The 16,562-nt window shown below is 27.0% G+C and overlaps 3 protein-coding genes across 6 annotated transcripts in view; 1 reads left to right on the forward strand and 2 right to left on the reverse strand.

The window, feature by feature from the left end:
• The window catches only part of LOC124954509, a 6,769-nt gene extending 827 nt beyond the window's left edge, over positions 1–5,942 (reverse strand). Inside the window, exons 1-5 of one of the 4 annotated variants that reach the window (XM_047507552.1) lie at positions 5,658–5,942; positions 5,313–5,573; positions 1,897–1,989; positions 881–1,162; positions 1–665 (exon numbers count right to left, since the gene is read on the reverse strand). The exon at positions 1–665 is cut by the window's left edge and continues 827 nt beyond it. In XM_047507552.1, coding sequence (XP_047363508.1) covers positions 361–665; positions 881–1,162; positions 1,897–1,989; positions 5,313–5,436 — 804 coding nt within the window. In that variant the 5' untranslated portion in view covers positions 5,437–5,573; positions 5,658–5,942 and the 3' untranslated portion in view covers positions 1–360. Of the gene's footprint in view, positions 666–880; positions 1,163–1,896; positions 1,990–5,312; positions 5,592–5,657 lie in introns of those variants that run through there. The other 3 variants (XM_047507550.1, XM_047507554.1, XM_047507553.1) reach the window with 3 other exon arrangements.
• A 3,415-nt stretch (positions 5,943–9,357) lies between these two features.
• On the reverse strand, positions 9,358–10,747 carry LOC124954510 (protein takeout-like). The gene is made up of 3 exons (XM_047507555.1): positions 10,622–10,747; positions 10,094–10,334; positions 9,358–9,988 (listed from the first exon to the last, which is right to left on the reverse strand). Exons 1-3 carry the CDS (start codon positions 10,701–10,703, stop codon positions 9,547–9,549), a joined length of 765 nt encoding a protein of 254 aa, XP_047363511.1. The 5' UTR covers positions 10,704–10,747; the 3' UTR covers positions 9,358–9,546.
• A 514-nt stretch (positions 10,748–11,261) lies between these two features.
• Positions 11,262–16,008, forward strand: LOC124954507. Its single transcript, XM_047507548.1, has 5 exons — positions 11,262–13,374; positions 13,456–13,710; positions 13,833–13,959; positions 14,586–14,744; positions 15,855–16,008. Exons 1-5 carry the CDS (start codon positions 12,013–12,015, stop codon positions 15,977–15,979), a joined length of 2,028 nt encoding a protein of 675 aa, XP_047363504.1. The 5' UTR covers positions 11,262–12,012; the 3' UTR covers positions 15,980–16,008.
• Positions 16,009–16,562: the final 554 nt, after the last annotated feature.

Raw genomic sequence — 16,562 nt, forward strand, 5'->3', positions numbered from 1 at the left:
AAAGAAGAGGAAGAAACGTTAATTAATTTTGAAATGTTTCTTTTTTTTTTTTTTTTTTAAAGCAAATATTTTTAAATAAGAACGTGTTTATACTCGTATTGTCACATGGGTACGATAATATTCAAATAATAAAAATAATTCGATAAATAAATTCGTCGATAATTCCGTTCATTCTTTTTCTTTTTCTTCTTTTTTTTTTTTTTTCTTTTTCCTTCTTTTTCATTCCTTACGACTTCTCTTGTTTCTTCTTCTTTTTTTGTTTTCTTTTTTTTTCTTTCTTTTTTTTTTTTTTTTTTTTTTTCTTTTCTTTTTCGTTTCTTTCGTTATATAGTAAATATCAAAGTAATTAATTATCGTAAACTATACGTCACGTAACCAAACTTTAAGTGGTATCTTCCTGAAGGCCGTGTTAAGAAATGATAGGAAGTGTTTGGCAATGCTACTGCTAGCGGCCGGTCTCATTTCTTCGATTATCTCTTTAGCATTTTGATTGAGAAATTGATTCATCGCTTGGCCTATAACGTTGTCACCATTTAATTCATCGATAATACGAAATCTTGCACGGCCAAGACTAAAATCAATGAGTAATCTTGTAAGTCCCATGTAACGTATACCATCTCGAATTTCTATCGCTCCTTGTATACGTGCTATCGCTGATACGTCACCTAATAAATCAATATATTAAGATTATTGTTGTAATAGAATGGAATTCTTGATGGTGGAAGGGAAGGAGAAGGAGGAGGAGAGGTAAGATTTTATTTATTTCTTTCTCTTTATTTATTTATTTTGTCTTTTTTCTTTTTCTTTCTCTTTCTTTCTTTCTTCTTCTTCTTCTTCTTCTTTTTCTTTTTTTTTTTTTTTTTTTTTTTCTTTCCCTTACCAAAAAGTGCCCAAAAGTCGCCGTGACTTTTAATGGGAAACAAAAGAACGTTTCCGGCCACTTCATAACGACCTTGCAATTCGACCTTGGGTATAGTTAGATGAAGATCGATCCTCAATGTATTCAAATCCACTCGTACTTTCGTCATATTATAATTTCCAGCGCCTAAGACTGTGATGTTCGAAAAAAGTGCACTAACTTTAACTGCACCTTGTCCATTTTCCATACCCAATTCTGGTATCGTTAATGGCTCGATCGGTAGCAAATTCAACTCCGGAATTCCTGGGTGTTTTTGAGAAGAAAAAAAAAAATAAAGAGAATGAGAGAAAGAAATAGAGAGAGAGAGAGAGAGAGAGAGAGAGAGAGAGAGAGATATTAAACAAAAAAAATTAACGATCGATGATAAATAATATCTGTAATAAATGTTTTTTTAAAATTAGAGATCAATTTTTATTCTCTCCATTTATACGAAATTACTCCGTCGTTTTGTCGATTGCGACGATCGATAAATTATGACATATTAATACTGAATTTCATCATCATCTTTAAAAAAAAAAAAAAAAAAAAAAGAAAAAAGAAAAAAAAAGAAGATTAAGAAAAAAACTCGAAGGAAGTTGCGTTTACGTAATGTTTAATATGAAATACGAACGTATTATTGTTCATCCTTTAATATGTCTCGGTGTAGGATTAATTATTATAATATAAAAACGGATTATCCTGTATTATATAAATGTATATACTTTAATATAACATTATAGCAACCTCATTAAATAACAACTTAGTTAATTTATCGAGGAGTTATTGCAAATGTAAAATTCATCGTACTTTCAATTCTAACGTTACGTTCGAAAATAGGAAAAAGGTAAAAAAAAAAAAAAAAAAAGGAAAGGAAAGAAAAAAAAAAAAATAAAAAAAGAAAGAGAAAAGAAAAGAAAAGAAAAGAAAAGACATAACTTCGTGAATCTCAAAGTCTTACTTAAGAATGGCTTTAAGTAAACCTTTTTATACGATCTCACCTTTCACCAAATAAGGCTTCAGATGGTTTAACGTTTTCGTCACGCATATTTCAAATTTGGGATCCTTACGTGAACATGGCAGTATGTATTCCGCTGTAAAGGACAAAACAATTATAAATATTTAATAATTTATCATTAATGTAATGGAATTTTGTGAGCTCTTTAATCGGCTAGAAAATTGAAATAAAAGTAATTTTTTTTTCTTTCTTTCTTTCTTTCTTTCCTTCGTTCTTTCGTTTCGTTAGTTTTTTTTTTTTTTTCTTTTTTTTTTATAGATCATATACATTCGGGCAGACAAATTGAACGTTTTAGAAATCAGGTTGAACGATCACAGATAGCGCGGGTTGGGTGGGTAGTGGCTATGAAGGGAGGGAGAGGAAGGAGGGGGGGGGGAAAAAAAAGAAAAGAAATTGTAAGCTTGTCACGCAAGTAATTCAGGACCTTTGCCTTTTTCCCCCATTCTGTCTTTACGCAATCAGTAAACTCTCACTTTCTTCGAAGACCCTCGCGTGCATAATAGTTTCTCAAAAGGACTAAACAAACATTATTTATTATGATATATATTACGATCGAATTATCCTTTATATTTCATTTACCTCGTACGGGAAAAGGATGTAATTTTAATACGAACGAACGAACGAACGAACGAACGAACGAAGAATAGAACACGGTTGTTTGAAACCCCCTCCACCCCCTCTTTTTTTCTTGTTTTGTTTTTTCTCTTTCTTGTTTTGCGATCTCACTTATAAAATTTAAATCGAGCAATGGAGACGATCTGAAAAATTGTCCCGTCCCGATCGAAAACCATCGATATTCTCTTCTCGACGAATTTCTATTTCCTCTCACGTACTCACGTATATAGTTTCATCGACGAGCAAATCCAAGGTCATATTCAAGGTGTCGTCAAGTTGTCAATTATTTCTTTTTTTTTGACTTTTATACTGTGCGACTTATATACGACGTTGATCGATAAGATCGATCGGGTCGAGGTAATGTCTTGACACTCAAGCATATCTCTCTCTCTCTCTCTCTCTTTCTCTCTCTCTCTTTCTCCATCTCTCTATCTTTCTCTATCTCTCTCTCTCTCTCTCTCTCTATATATATATATATATATTTTTTTTTTTTCTTCATATTCTTTTTTCTTAACTCAATCTTGCAAGATTTACATTGATCGATTTCATCGAGCAAAAGGAAAATGATATGAAGGGTATAGAGAGAAAAAGAAACGTAATATATACGATAAAAAATTAACAATGACAAAAAAAAATATAGAAATCATGGAACTAAGCTAAAAGTATAGAGAGTATTTAATATATACTTTGATCAACATAATAAGACGTTTACTACGTATTGGCGTCTATCAAAAGCGACACATATTTATATAACATATATATATATATATATATACATATGTATATCAATGGAATTATTCATTTTTAACCAATTTATGTATATTTTCGTTATTACGTAGTATTACGTGATCCATTGGAATCCACAATTACAGATGCGTCATTGCCACAAACTGATGATTGCATTATCACTTTCACTCGGTACACTCTATCTCTCTTTCGTACATTTTCGTACGAATTTTCTTACTTTCTTATTTCTGTATATATATACATATATATATATATATATATATACATATGTTTTTCTTCTTCTTTTTTCTTTCTTTTTTCTCTTCTTTCTTTTTTTCTTTCATACGAACAATTAGATCACATATGATCGTTGTCCATAGTCATTTGAGATATCGTTATTTAAAAACGATTCACGATTCACATTTGTACGATTTATAGATCATTTGAAAGAAAAAAAAAAAAAAAAAAAAAAAAAAAAAAAAAAAAAAAAAAAAAGAAAAGAAATATTTTAAAAGCAAGAAACTATAAATCGAAATCGGTCGGATTTTTTTTCTTTTTTTTTTAATTATAAATAAATACAAAAATATTGAAAAAAAGTATATATGTAAAAAAGGATGATTAATTTTTGTTCGTTTGATTGATAAAGCTTGAAGAAAGGTGTCTACGCTTTTGCAAGTAACAAATACTCTTACGTTGTAACGAGTTGGGTTTATGAGCGCGGGCTCGGTACTTTCTCCGAGCGATCGCCGATCCTCCGCATAGAATATTACGTAATCTCTGACATAACCATAGCCACGCCATCGAGAACTGTTACGCCATGTTCCATTATGCCATTATATTGACGAGTAACAATGCGTCCGATGTAATTCGATTCATGTTACGATCAACCAACCGAAATTCTCAATTCGTCCTTTCCCCGATCGTTAAACTTCGAAAAACGACCTAGAATTGTGCTTGACCTCGATAATTATATTAATTTTATAACTTTCTATCGATTCACTAGCAGGATCGATCATTCATTTCTATCGAATTTGATCTGAGAAATGCAACTGTCCTTCTAAATATTTCGTCGATTCCGTAAACGAATATTTTTTTTTTTTTTTTTTTTTTAATAATAAAAATTAACATTTTTTTATCCAACAAATACTAATTGAATTTGTTCATATAAATAAATAAATTTTGTATTATTATTATTAGTATTATTGTTAACAAACGTTTTATTTTATATAAAATAATTAAATACTTGTTACGTTATATATCCTAATCTTTGTTTTTATATTAAAGAATGAAAAAAGAAAACAAAAAAAAAAAAAAACAAAAATAAACAAACAAACAACCAAATAAACAAGCAAAGATAAACGTGATAGCAATTATTATAAAATAATTATATAATGAAACTGATTATGTTAAATAAAAAATGTTAAACGAATTAACATTTCAATATAAAACGATCATTTATGAAACGTAATAAGATTTTGATTACGAGATTGCAACGCCGTACGATTATATCTCACGTAAGGAAATAAAACCTTTTCTCTTCCTAGTTTCAATTGAGACTATCTATCGTAGAAACGTGTGAGACACTACGAGGATGCTGAAACAAACAAACTTTCACCGATTCCTTCCGAAGTTACTATTACCTAAGACTATAATATTCTCTAGGGAATAAACATTTATTATACAAATCATAGAACGTAAGATTTATAAAAAAAAATTTGTTAAATACATATGTATATATATATATATATATATATATATATATATGTGGGTGTGTGTATATATATGTATATTTAATATACAATGGCGAATTTATACAGAGGCTGTAAGACAGGGGTCAGTTCCGGGTCCTATGAGATCTAGGGCCCTTATACGACGATATAAAATAATTTTTTATTTCTATACTTTTTGATTATAATATATATTAATAAGTTTTTATTTCTCATCTCTCGTTTCAGGCCTCTTTTTTAAAGATTAAATACGCCAATGTATAATTTTTTAACTGTTAATTCTTAACTTATAAATATATATAAAATTAATCGAAAATGCATAAAATCTTACGAATAACAAAATCCGGCTCGTTGAGTCCTGGATCATTCGATCTGAAATCCTGACAGATGATAGATCCGTGAAACACAAAAGTTATCAGTACAATGATATTTATCACGTTCTTCAAATGAATCATTTCGATAGCTTGTATTCCAGTCCTGTTTGAAGAAGGATCGTTCCTTTCAAACTATCGAAGTTACCAGTCTCTTGTTTTTTCTCTCTTTCGCTCTCTCTTTCTCTTTTGTTTTTACATACACTTTTTCTAGATGACAACTAAAACTTGGAAGTGAATTTTAATTTAAAAAAAAAAAAAAAAAAAAAAAAAAAAGAAAGGAAGAAAGAAACCCACAAACATACCATTCACCTTAGATAACTGATTTTGATCGATAAAAAGACGTTTCTTTTTATTCGCGACAAATGCAAACTCGAGGAGGAGAATTAATTTCTATGGAAAAAAAAAAAAAAAAAAAAAAAAAGACAAATGAATCAAAAAAAAAAAAAAAACAAAAAGAAAGAAACAGAAGTATAATAATAAAACGTATTGAAATTTTTCGTAAGAAAGTATAATTATGTGAAAAGACGTGATCGAAAATGGACCAGGTGAGTATCTAGTTGGCTGCTTTACGATATACTAAAGACGGTTCCCTTTCATATTCTGGCTTATATGCAAGAACCCCCTACTCTTAATACTACTCCAACACAACTCACGAGTTTAAGAGCTTCGTCCGTTACCCGTCTCTCTCCTTCACTATTTTCTTCCGTTAAAAAAGAAGCATCGCACGCATTTAATCATCGCGTGTAAACTTTTTTTCTCATACCTTGGGCGAAAAATATTTTTCTATAACGAGTAAAATATTTTACTGTTGCATTTAATTTATTTTATCTAATCAAATTCTTTTTCTTCTTTTTTCCGTCTTTTTTTCACCTTTAAGATTTATATATACATGTATATATATATATGTATATATATATATATGTGTGTGTGTGTGTGTGTGTGTGTATATATTCAAACATAATCATTCGAAGATTGAACAAATTGGAAATAATTCATGATTTTTCGATTCTATAGATATTTATAGATATTTTTACAAATTAACGCATTTCGACAATTCAACTATTATGCGATTTGTGAAAATGTTTCTCAAAAAATTATTTACAAAAAAATATATACATATTGATGTGTATTTTAAATAAATGTAAACTTAGATATATTCATTATATTTTTAATTTATACGTATCAATTATAATTTAATGATATTTTTACAATTTGATTATCATATTTAAAATCTGATTAGCGACAGACTTATAAAAATTATTTGTCGAAGGATGTAAAAAAAAAAAAAAAAGAAAAAAAACGAAAAAAAAAAAGCTAATTCGGATGCTTGTAAAATATTAATGAGAACATATTTTTCTCGTTACATCTTAAAATCAATATATACAAAACCAATGTACAATGAAGTAGTCTCTTATATGACTAGTTTTTATTTAATACAATGTTCTATATAAAACGGAAATATTTTTCCATTTTCATAAGATGGAAAATATTATTGTCTATATATTAATCGCATAGTCATTATATTATATTTAGAACGTATTAATTAGATCATTACCATTAGTTTTTACTTAGTTTATACTTATTATGTCACACGGTTCTTTTAAAAAAAAAATTTTACATTTGTTGTTGGATCTTATTTTTTTATATATATATATATATATATATATATATATAACAATTCTTGAATAAGCAGTTCTTTTATGTAAAAAAAACTTTATTAATCGTCATTTTATTAAACCTCTTTTAAATGACAATCAATTCGATAATAATAATTAAAATTTCCACGGAAGATAAACAGGATTCATTGTTTTTTTTTTCCTATTTATCTTTTAAATTTTTTCTTTTTTCTTTTTTTTCTTTTTTTCTTTTTTTCAATTTTTTTTTACGATTCTTAATATGGAGAGAAAAAAAAGTAATTTGCGAGTATCTATCCGGGACGAGAGAAGAGCAAATTCATTGTTAAATCAAACCGATGCTTTTTGAAATACGTTCACTTTAGAATCGGCCATGAATTTCGATCGAGTTATTTTCTATCCAAAATTATCTTGCGTGATGCTCCATTATTTATAATCATTGTTATCATTGCAAATTATTCTTGGCTTTCTTGAATCGTATAAGAGTAAATTCTTCTTGTTTTTCTTGTCTTTTTTTAATGTCTCACAATCGTTATTGAAAAAGTCTACGATTGTAAATAGATTTTATTTTTTCTTTTTTTCCTTCGTTTCTTTTTTTTTTTTTTTTTTTTTTTTTTTTTTTTTTTTCTTATCCTCGTTGGACAGAAAATAATTGCAAAATAGTATAGTATTATTTTTTTCCTCTCTTTCTTTCTTTCTTTCTTTTTTCTTTTCTTTTTCTTTTTTTTTTTTTTTTTTTTTTTTTTTAGCAAGGAATAGTTTAAAGTTCAAACATATTTTTCTATGAATAAAAGAAACGTGTAGATTGTTCGTCATTTTACTAAACATCAACATAAAGAAAATCAACGCGAAGATCATCATAAGAAAGTTATTAGAGATGCATTGCATGTTTTTATTCGTAGTATAGTATATTGTATCTTGAAGAGGAAGAGAGAGAGAGAGAGAGAGAGAGAGAGAGGAAAGAGAGAGAGAGAGAGAAGGGCACAAAGATCTTTATAAAAGTCAAATGAAGTTCCTCGAAAACGTTCAGTTTGCAGTACTGGTAAAATATAAAACTATTAGATTATTATTCTCCTCGCGTAGTCTTCTGAAACGTCGATGACTCAATTTATAAGTTCGTTCGTTAGTATCATAAGCTATTTATTATATACTATATATGATACAATAATAATAATAATATTAATAATAATAATAATAATAATAATAATAATAATACATTATACATAATACGAAGTAAATATTTTATTTTTAATTTTTATATATTTTTTTTATCCATTATATAAACATAATAAGCTTAAATTTAAATATTATATATTATAATATAAAAATATGATATTATTATATTATTATATTCATAATATATATGAAAATACAAGTCAGCGGATGTATGCTTAAAAATTAAACATAATTACACATGTGTGTGTTTGTGTGTGTGTATGTCTATATATTAAATGTGTGTGCATATATATATATATATATATATATATATATATATATATATAAAATTTGTTGTGATTTCATAAATAATAGATAGATGAAAAATTGTTTTTCTTTCTCGACCATTTTCTTACGATTCTTCTTGCAATAATAAAAAAGTTGCACATTGTAATTATGATTGCTGCAATATACAACAAAGTCTGTATTTTTCTACATCAATCTTATCGAGTCTTTCTATCCTTCTTCCCCCTCCCGCTTTTCTCTCTCTCTCTCTCTCTCTCTCTCTCTCTCTTTCTCTCTCTTTCCTTCTTTATCCTTCTCCCTCCAATTTTTCGACTTCTCAAGAATATTTGTGAATTATGTAAATAGCAACATTTTTTTCTTTATTTTTATGTCTATGACTTCTTTTTTTTTTCTTGTTCTTCAAAATATTTCAGCATTATCAAAGAAAAATAGAAATTCAATATATTATATGAGTTTGATAGATATAAACTTATCAAGGTTATTAGGATTGGTTGATTGTGTAAGTTTACTATTCGGAAATTCAAAGTATTAAATAAAAGATCGATGTGTCTTATATTCTCCTTAAATAGCATTAATTATCATTTTTTTTTCTTTTTTATTTTTCTTTTTTTATTCGTTTTTTTTTTCTTTTTTTTTCTTTCTTTTTTTCTTTTTTTTTTTTCCACGTAAATGATTTCTTTTATACGTAGCGCTTTTATACACGATTTAAAACACGATTACACACATGTAGATAGGTTTGCATATCATTAAGCGTTTTATAAATAACACGCTTTCTCATATATATACATATATATATATGTATATATATATATTTTTTTTTTTTTTTTTTTTTTTTTTCTTTTTTTTTTATAGTCCCATTAAGATCTTCCTAGTATTAGAGAATAAAACTTCATAATAGAATTTTAAATTGATATTTATTTATTTAAGATTATAAAACATATTCATATGGCGTCAGCCTGCGGAATGATCACCCGTTCTACGAGTACGTCTGATCATTCTTAATTCTCTATTTTATTTTCATACATACATATATAATTTGTCACTTTTACTTAATAAAAAAAAAAAAAAGTAATAATAATAATAATAATTTATTAATTTATAATGGTAGCAATGTGTCAATGGGATACTTGGAAAAAATATTATTCATTATAGTTCTAAGTTTATCAGCAACGGTTCTCTCCAAAATGGGTTTGAATTTGTCGGCGATTAATTTCCAATTATCATTTAAAAATAGATTCATTACGTCCGTGAGAATTTTGTCGTCGTCGAATAAATCATTTAAATGTAGTTTAACATTATGTATATTATAATCGACGTAAATATCGTTCACACGAAAGTGTTCCTGGTTCGTTTTAGGTTCATGATAACGTTCTAATTGAACCTTTAAGAAAAAATCGGTGTTGGTTAAATTGACAGAAGATAATCCATTTCCTAAGAGCGGTAACTTCATAATATTTCCGTTCAAATTGTATTTTGAAACCGTTTCCAAATTTGGATTATATATTTTCAATTTTAATTCATTTTTATTCACGTCGAACCTGAACGAATTATTTATTAATTAATAAAATTTCTTTTTTATTTACTTTTTTTTTTTTTTTTTTTTTTTTTTTTTTTTTTTTTTTTCATAATTACAACCAACTTACTTGATATTCTTTAGAACGAAATTAATTCCATTGTAAATTTTTATGTCCGTGAAAGAAGAGGTTATAGAACTTGAATCAGTTGTTTGATTGAAATCTAATCGATCAATGTATAACGGTTCGCAAGGGGGAATATGAAAATCTGGAATTCCTTCTTTTAAATATGGTTTTATCTGTTCTATACTGGTTTTAATACATCTGCTCCAATTCGGATCACTCCGGTGACATATTTTGATGAACGGTGCTATAAAATCAATTGATAATCAAAACTTAAATAGATATAACAATTTAACGAGACTTTGTTCTTGATAATAATGGCAGGTTAGTTGTTCCACATACGTTTATGGTGCACACACTTTTACGTGACACCAAAATAGGTTCTGAGTCACACTCTATAATAAACGATCTGAAGAGTGATCTAATACTTTAGATATTTCATTTAAATGTCTTAGTACTCGCGTTTATCTATTCTATCTGTATATTTATCAGAAAAAAAAAATTATATATATATATATGTATGTATATACTCACGTAATTTCGGTATATATATTTCAGAAACACAATATGCAATGTTTAATAGGAACGTCAAAAATAATATCAAATTCTTCTCCATAGTGATTGCTACGAGAGTTCTGAACTAAATGATTCTCTTTGTTCCTTCGAAATCGAACTCGTAAAATGCTGACGAGAATTCGTTGACCTAAAATCGTTCGCCGAGTAATGAAAATTTTCTGTAATGTATTTGCATTTCGTCAGTTTTTATTCGTATGAACTCAATTGAGAGGCACGTTTAAAACAGAAAAAAAAAGAAAGAAAAAAGGTAATAAAATTTGGAAAAGAAGTAAGAAAGAAAGAAAGAAAGGAAAAAAAGAAAGAACTAGATACTTTTATTCATCTAGTAAATTCATCTTCTAATGAATTAACTAAACCTGATTAGAAAACTCGATCGGTAACCTTGCTCTCTATAATCGATATTAACTGCATAACTTTTTTTCTATTAATTATTATTATTATTTTGTTTTCTTTAATTCCCATGTTTCATTTGCAATTATTGAAGAATCATCAAGTGATATTTATTTGTTAGAAATGATAGAGACACGTTTAAAAAATTATTAATTTTTCTTTCTTCTTTTTTTCTTGTTTTTTTTTCCAATGTTATTTATTTTTTTTCTTCTCATTTTTTTTTTTTTTTTATTTTTAAATTGAAAAAGAAAAGGAAACCAAACACTTTTATTCGTCTAATAATTGATACTAATAATGAATTGACTAAACGTTACTAGAGAACTCGATCGATAACCTTGCTCTCTATATCGTAGTCAGTGCATGACTTAAGGAAACAATTTCCAAATGATAAAAAGAGAGAATAGTTATCTGACCAAGATCGACGTGTCAAGAATGACTTGGTCCATGGCCCAGATCGTATGCCCTTCCACGATCACCTATAAAAATACCCCGTAGACGCATCGTACACTTGCATTTAGTATTTTTCCATCCATTCGTACGTAACAGTAAACACGTACGTTTTGATTAAACTTTATTCGTGTTAAAAAAAAAAAAAAAAAAAAAATCATCGAAAATACGATCGATAATCAATCGGGGATACAGAGATGTTCCTCGAGAGATCATTCATCGATCATTTCGATTGATCCCGTCGAGAGAACGAGGATTCGTTATCCTAAACCTATCGAATTTATTTGTACGATTATTTCGATAATTCTAATAATAATCATAATCGTTATCATTGTGTTTATGCTCGTATACAAGCCCGTCTACGTTTGGATAAATTATGATCGAAAATAATTGAATAAGTTCTCGAACGAAAGAAAAAAAAAAAGAAAAAAAAAAAAAGAAAAAAGAAAAAGCTATCGATTATATAGAAAGTATTTTATAAAAGAAGAAGAAGAACGATAAAAGGATAAAAGATGTGGAAATACTTGAAAATATTACTAGGATTTTATATGTTAGTTATAACAAAGTGTTCATTATTGGAGATGTCTCAAATGATGTGGGCTAAATTTTTAGCAGGTGGTTTGTCAAAAGTTGGTCAATTAGATCCATTGAGAGTGCCAATGGTGAAGGTCGATCAATCCGAAGGGAATACAAGTTATCGTATTGTATTGAGAAACATCGAGATATTAGGATTAAACGATTCGACGATAGAAAGTATACACGTGGGACGTGGAAAATTGAGATCTAATCTGAGCGAATTGGAAGCTGGATATGTAACTTATAGTGATCTTGGTGATTTAGAATCAATTCGATACAAATTCCATACGGTTGTTAAAAATATGAGAAATATAATGAATAACAAAGACGACGTTGCAACGAGCGAATTTAATTCGTCACGATATAATGATGAACGATTTGAAAGGACAATGCAATATCAGCCTGCAAGACAATCTGGTTATGAAAAATCAGATGAAAGTAATTACGGAAGTTACGGGAGACAACGACAAGCTCGTTTCGATGAACGTAATTATCAAGAATCTCAAAGAAAGATGGCCGAATATACGACAACGGATTCTTCTTACATAAGAAATTTAAAGATCGAAGAAAGAATGGAGAGTCGTCGTACAAATGATAATACAAAATATCCCTCGAGCGTTCACGTTGTATACGCGCAAAGTTTAAACAACACTAAAGCCAATGAAGAAACTAATAGAAATGATAAAGATGAGATAGATTGTTACGATGGTAAATCTAACTCAAGAGAAAGTTCATACTTGACGGAAAATCAAGGAAGTTTTCAAATGTTTGAACAAATTCAAAAAGACGTAAAACCAAAATCATATTACGAAGAAAATCACGAGGATGTTAATGTTTCGGCTTCGGAGAATAAAGAAATTAAATTGGAACGACCGATTGAAGGATCAAGTATATCGTATTATAATGATCAACGTAGGGATTATAAAACGAACGATAATGTCGATGAAAAATTGCAACGATCGACTGAAAGATCAGCAGGTATATTGTATTTTAATGATCGACGAGGCGATATGATCGATGAAAGTTTGAAACAACAAAGTGAAAGAACAACTGCATCTTATTACACTAATCAACGTAAGGATTATCAACGTAATGATAATGTCGATGGAAAAATTGAAATAATGTCTCAACGATCGGAATCGATTAAATCCTCTGATCAGAGATTAGAAAATAAACCTGGTTATATTGATATAATTTATGCCGATGAAAAAAATTCGAATGGAGTTAAACATTTTGGTAATATGAAATTGCAGGCTAGTCGAGAAACGAAAGTTTATGGACTTGAGGATGTCATGAAGGTTCATTTATTATTATTATTATTATTATTATTGTTGTTGTTTTCTTTTTTTTTTTTAATTTATCAATTACATATTATCTAGGATATTCAAGAGAATGCAAGAATGTTTATTCATAATTTTACTGAAGGTGAATCATTGACAAAGATGAATGATCGTATTAAGAAAGCATTAGAAGCGAAAAGATTAAAAGATCTAGAAAGATATGCAGAAAATTATCAAGAAAAGGAAGGATATTTTGAGGAGGGTATGGAATTGATTTATCATTATGGCGGAATGGGAAATGAATCGAAGGAAATTAGACGTATAAAACGTGCACATCCGGAAAGTGATTCAGAGGTATCTGATATTATTTATCATGATTATTATTATTATTATTATTATTATTATTATGATCTAGTAATTTAGATCTAACAATAGTTGCGTAAAAGATGTATATACAATAAAATGATTTTCACAAGGACGACGTGATGCACGTGATTATGCGAATACGCGTGCCACTTCTTCGCGTGAAATCTGAATACATGCTCACGGGAAAAGTCGGAGAAGAAATTTTGAGGGGGAACGGATTACTAGCCGGAAATTTCAGTAAGTTTAAATAATAATTATTTTTTTTTTTTTTTTTTTTTTTTTTTTTTAATATAGATTACATCTAAATAAGATTATATGAAAAATTTCATCTTCTTCTTCTTCTTCTTCTTATTATTATTATTATTATATTGAAATTGGGCGAAATTAAATCATTAATTAAATCATAATTAAAATATTAATTAAAATAATAGAAATATAAAAGTAAAAAATGTATTTTTACAGACAGACTATATTTTTATATTCCATTTGATATATTAAATTTAAACATAATGTATAGATAATTATTAAGAGTATATTTCATATTGGTATATATTTGATTAGAAATAATAAATAAGATATATTTGATAATTGTGTATAATAATTTGTGTAACATTAAGTTCGATATTCAAGTTAACATATATTATTTGATTTAAAATATCTAAAAGTATGGAGGAACAAAAAAAAAAAAAGAATTGAAGTAATTAAATTCAATTGGATAAAACAGATCAATAAATAAATAAATAAATAAATAAATAAAGAAATGATCCATCACGAATTAATTTTAATATTAATAACGATTATTTATTTCTCTTATTAAATTTTTTTTTCTCGCCTTTTTTTTTTTTTTTTTTTTTTATTAACAGCCGATCTTCTCGGTGATTTCACGGTTGAATTGAAGAAAGGTAATAACGATTCGATGACGGTACGTGCTACTAGAGCAAAATTAACATCGAAAGATAAAAGTATCGATCTTCAAGGAATGAACGAGGAAGAAGGTCCTGTAAAATCGATATTAAGTCAAGGTATGTTCGATTAATGTGAAATGAGAAATTCAAATTGAAACGAAAGTACGTTCGTTGAATCTTTTTTGTTAAGATATACGTCAATGTATTGATTATCGAATGGAAATTTTATACGATCATCATGGTTCGTACAACATCTCCGCATAAAACGTCTATTACGCGAGCCTAATTACATAATACCGTATAGTACTATGTATGCATGTAATACTATATGTCTATAAACACCTACATGGATATATACTTATAAAGCTTTAAAAGAAATTTCTTCCTTGATGAACACGTAATTTACTTCGTCAAAGACATATCTTAGAATGCCTATCTCATAATCTCTTTTACTTACTAATGGATTAATTATATTTAAATAATTGAACTACGTGACTTTTAATAACACTAATCGATATCTATTTATAGATATTATTATTATTATTGTTGTTGTTGTTGTTGTTGTTGTTGTTGCTGTTGTTGTTGTTGTTGTTGTTGTTGTTATCGTTATTGTTGTTGTTGTTGTCGGATATATATATATATATATATATATATAATAGAAGATTTAATTTTTATATTAATATAAAAAAAAATCTAATTCAGTATAATATATAGGTATATAATATGGTATATGGTATACACTAATACTTCGTATTACTAATATATATTATTAGTATTATATTAATATAATATAAAATAATTAGTATATTATACTAGTTATATCGTACTACTAACTAATATATTATACTATATTGATATAGTATAGTGGATTTAGTATAATATAATAATTAAGCTATACTAATTAATGTATTAATATAATATTAAATATAGTATATAATGAATCATTATATACTAATATTTATTATTATAATTATTAATAATTATTATTACTAATATTTTATTGTATGATCTTGTATTATACACATATATCTATATATATATATATATATATATATATATATATATATATATATATATATATATATATATATGTATGTATACATAAAAGAAGTAGATAAAAATGAAAGGATCGAACTTTCGCTTTCATGAGAGATTGACTTAATAATACGGCTTCGTAACGAAATAAACTCACTTAATCTTTCATTCATGTTTGACTTTCCTCGACAGGTTTAATGGCTGCCGAAGCAGTTGCAGCTATGCTTGCCGATGACTTGACAACGAAGGCTCTTAGCGAGAAAACAGCTGATGCTATGGTATATCGCATGTATAATGATCTTCCAATGGTTAATTAATTTTATAACAGATCTTTTTATTACTATCATCATCATTATTATTATTATTATTATTATTATTATTATTATTATTATTATTATTATTATTATTATTATTACATTTATATTATTATTAGCTTATTAATTTCGCTATTAATCTATAATTCTTAATTTTACGTATTTAATTTTTTATTTATTTATTTATTGATTGATTGATTTATTTTAACGAAAGGAATCGTGTTATTACATAAACAATTAACAATGATCGTGTCAGAACATCGGAGATGATTAATTTTTAATGAAATAATAAATTTCTATACTACATGGATGCATTCTCAATCACAAAATATTATTTTTATATTAGAAAAGTTTTTTAAATTCAGACATACATATACATACATACATATATACATACATACATATATACATACATACGTACATATTTTATTATAGATGTTTATTATTATTATATATGTTTTATCTCAGTAAAAAAAAAAACATTGTTAACATAAACGTCGTATCAAAAAAAGAAATAAATTTGTTCTAACTAATAAAAGAATTTATCCACGCGCTTACGTATTTATTTATGAGGTATAACAATTAA

The sequence above is a fragment of the Vespa velutina genome, chromosome 15 (assembly GCF_912470025.1).
Source record: "Vespa velutina chromosome 15, iVesVel2.1, whole genome shotgun sequence".
Classification (NCBI taxonomy): Eukaryota; Metazoa; Arthropoda; class Insecta; order Hymenoptera; family Vespidae; genus Vespa; species Vespa velutina.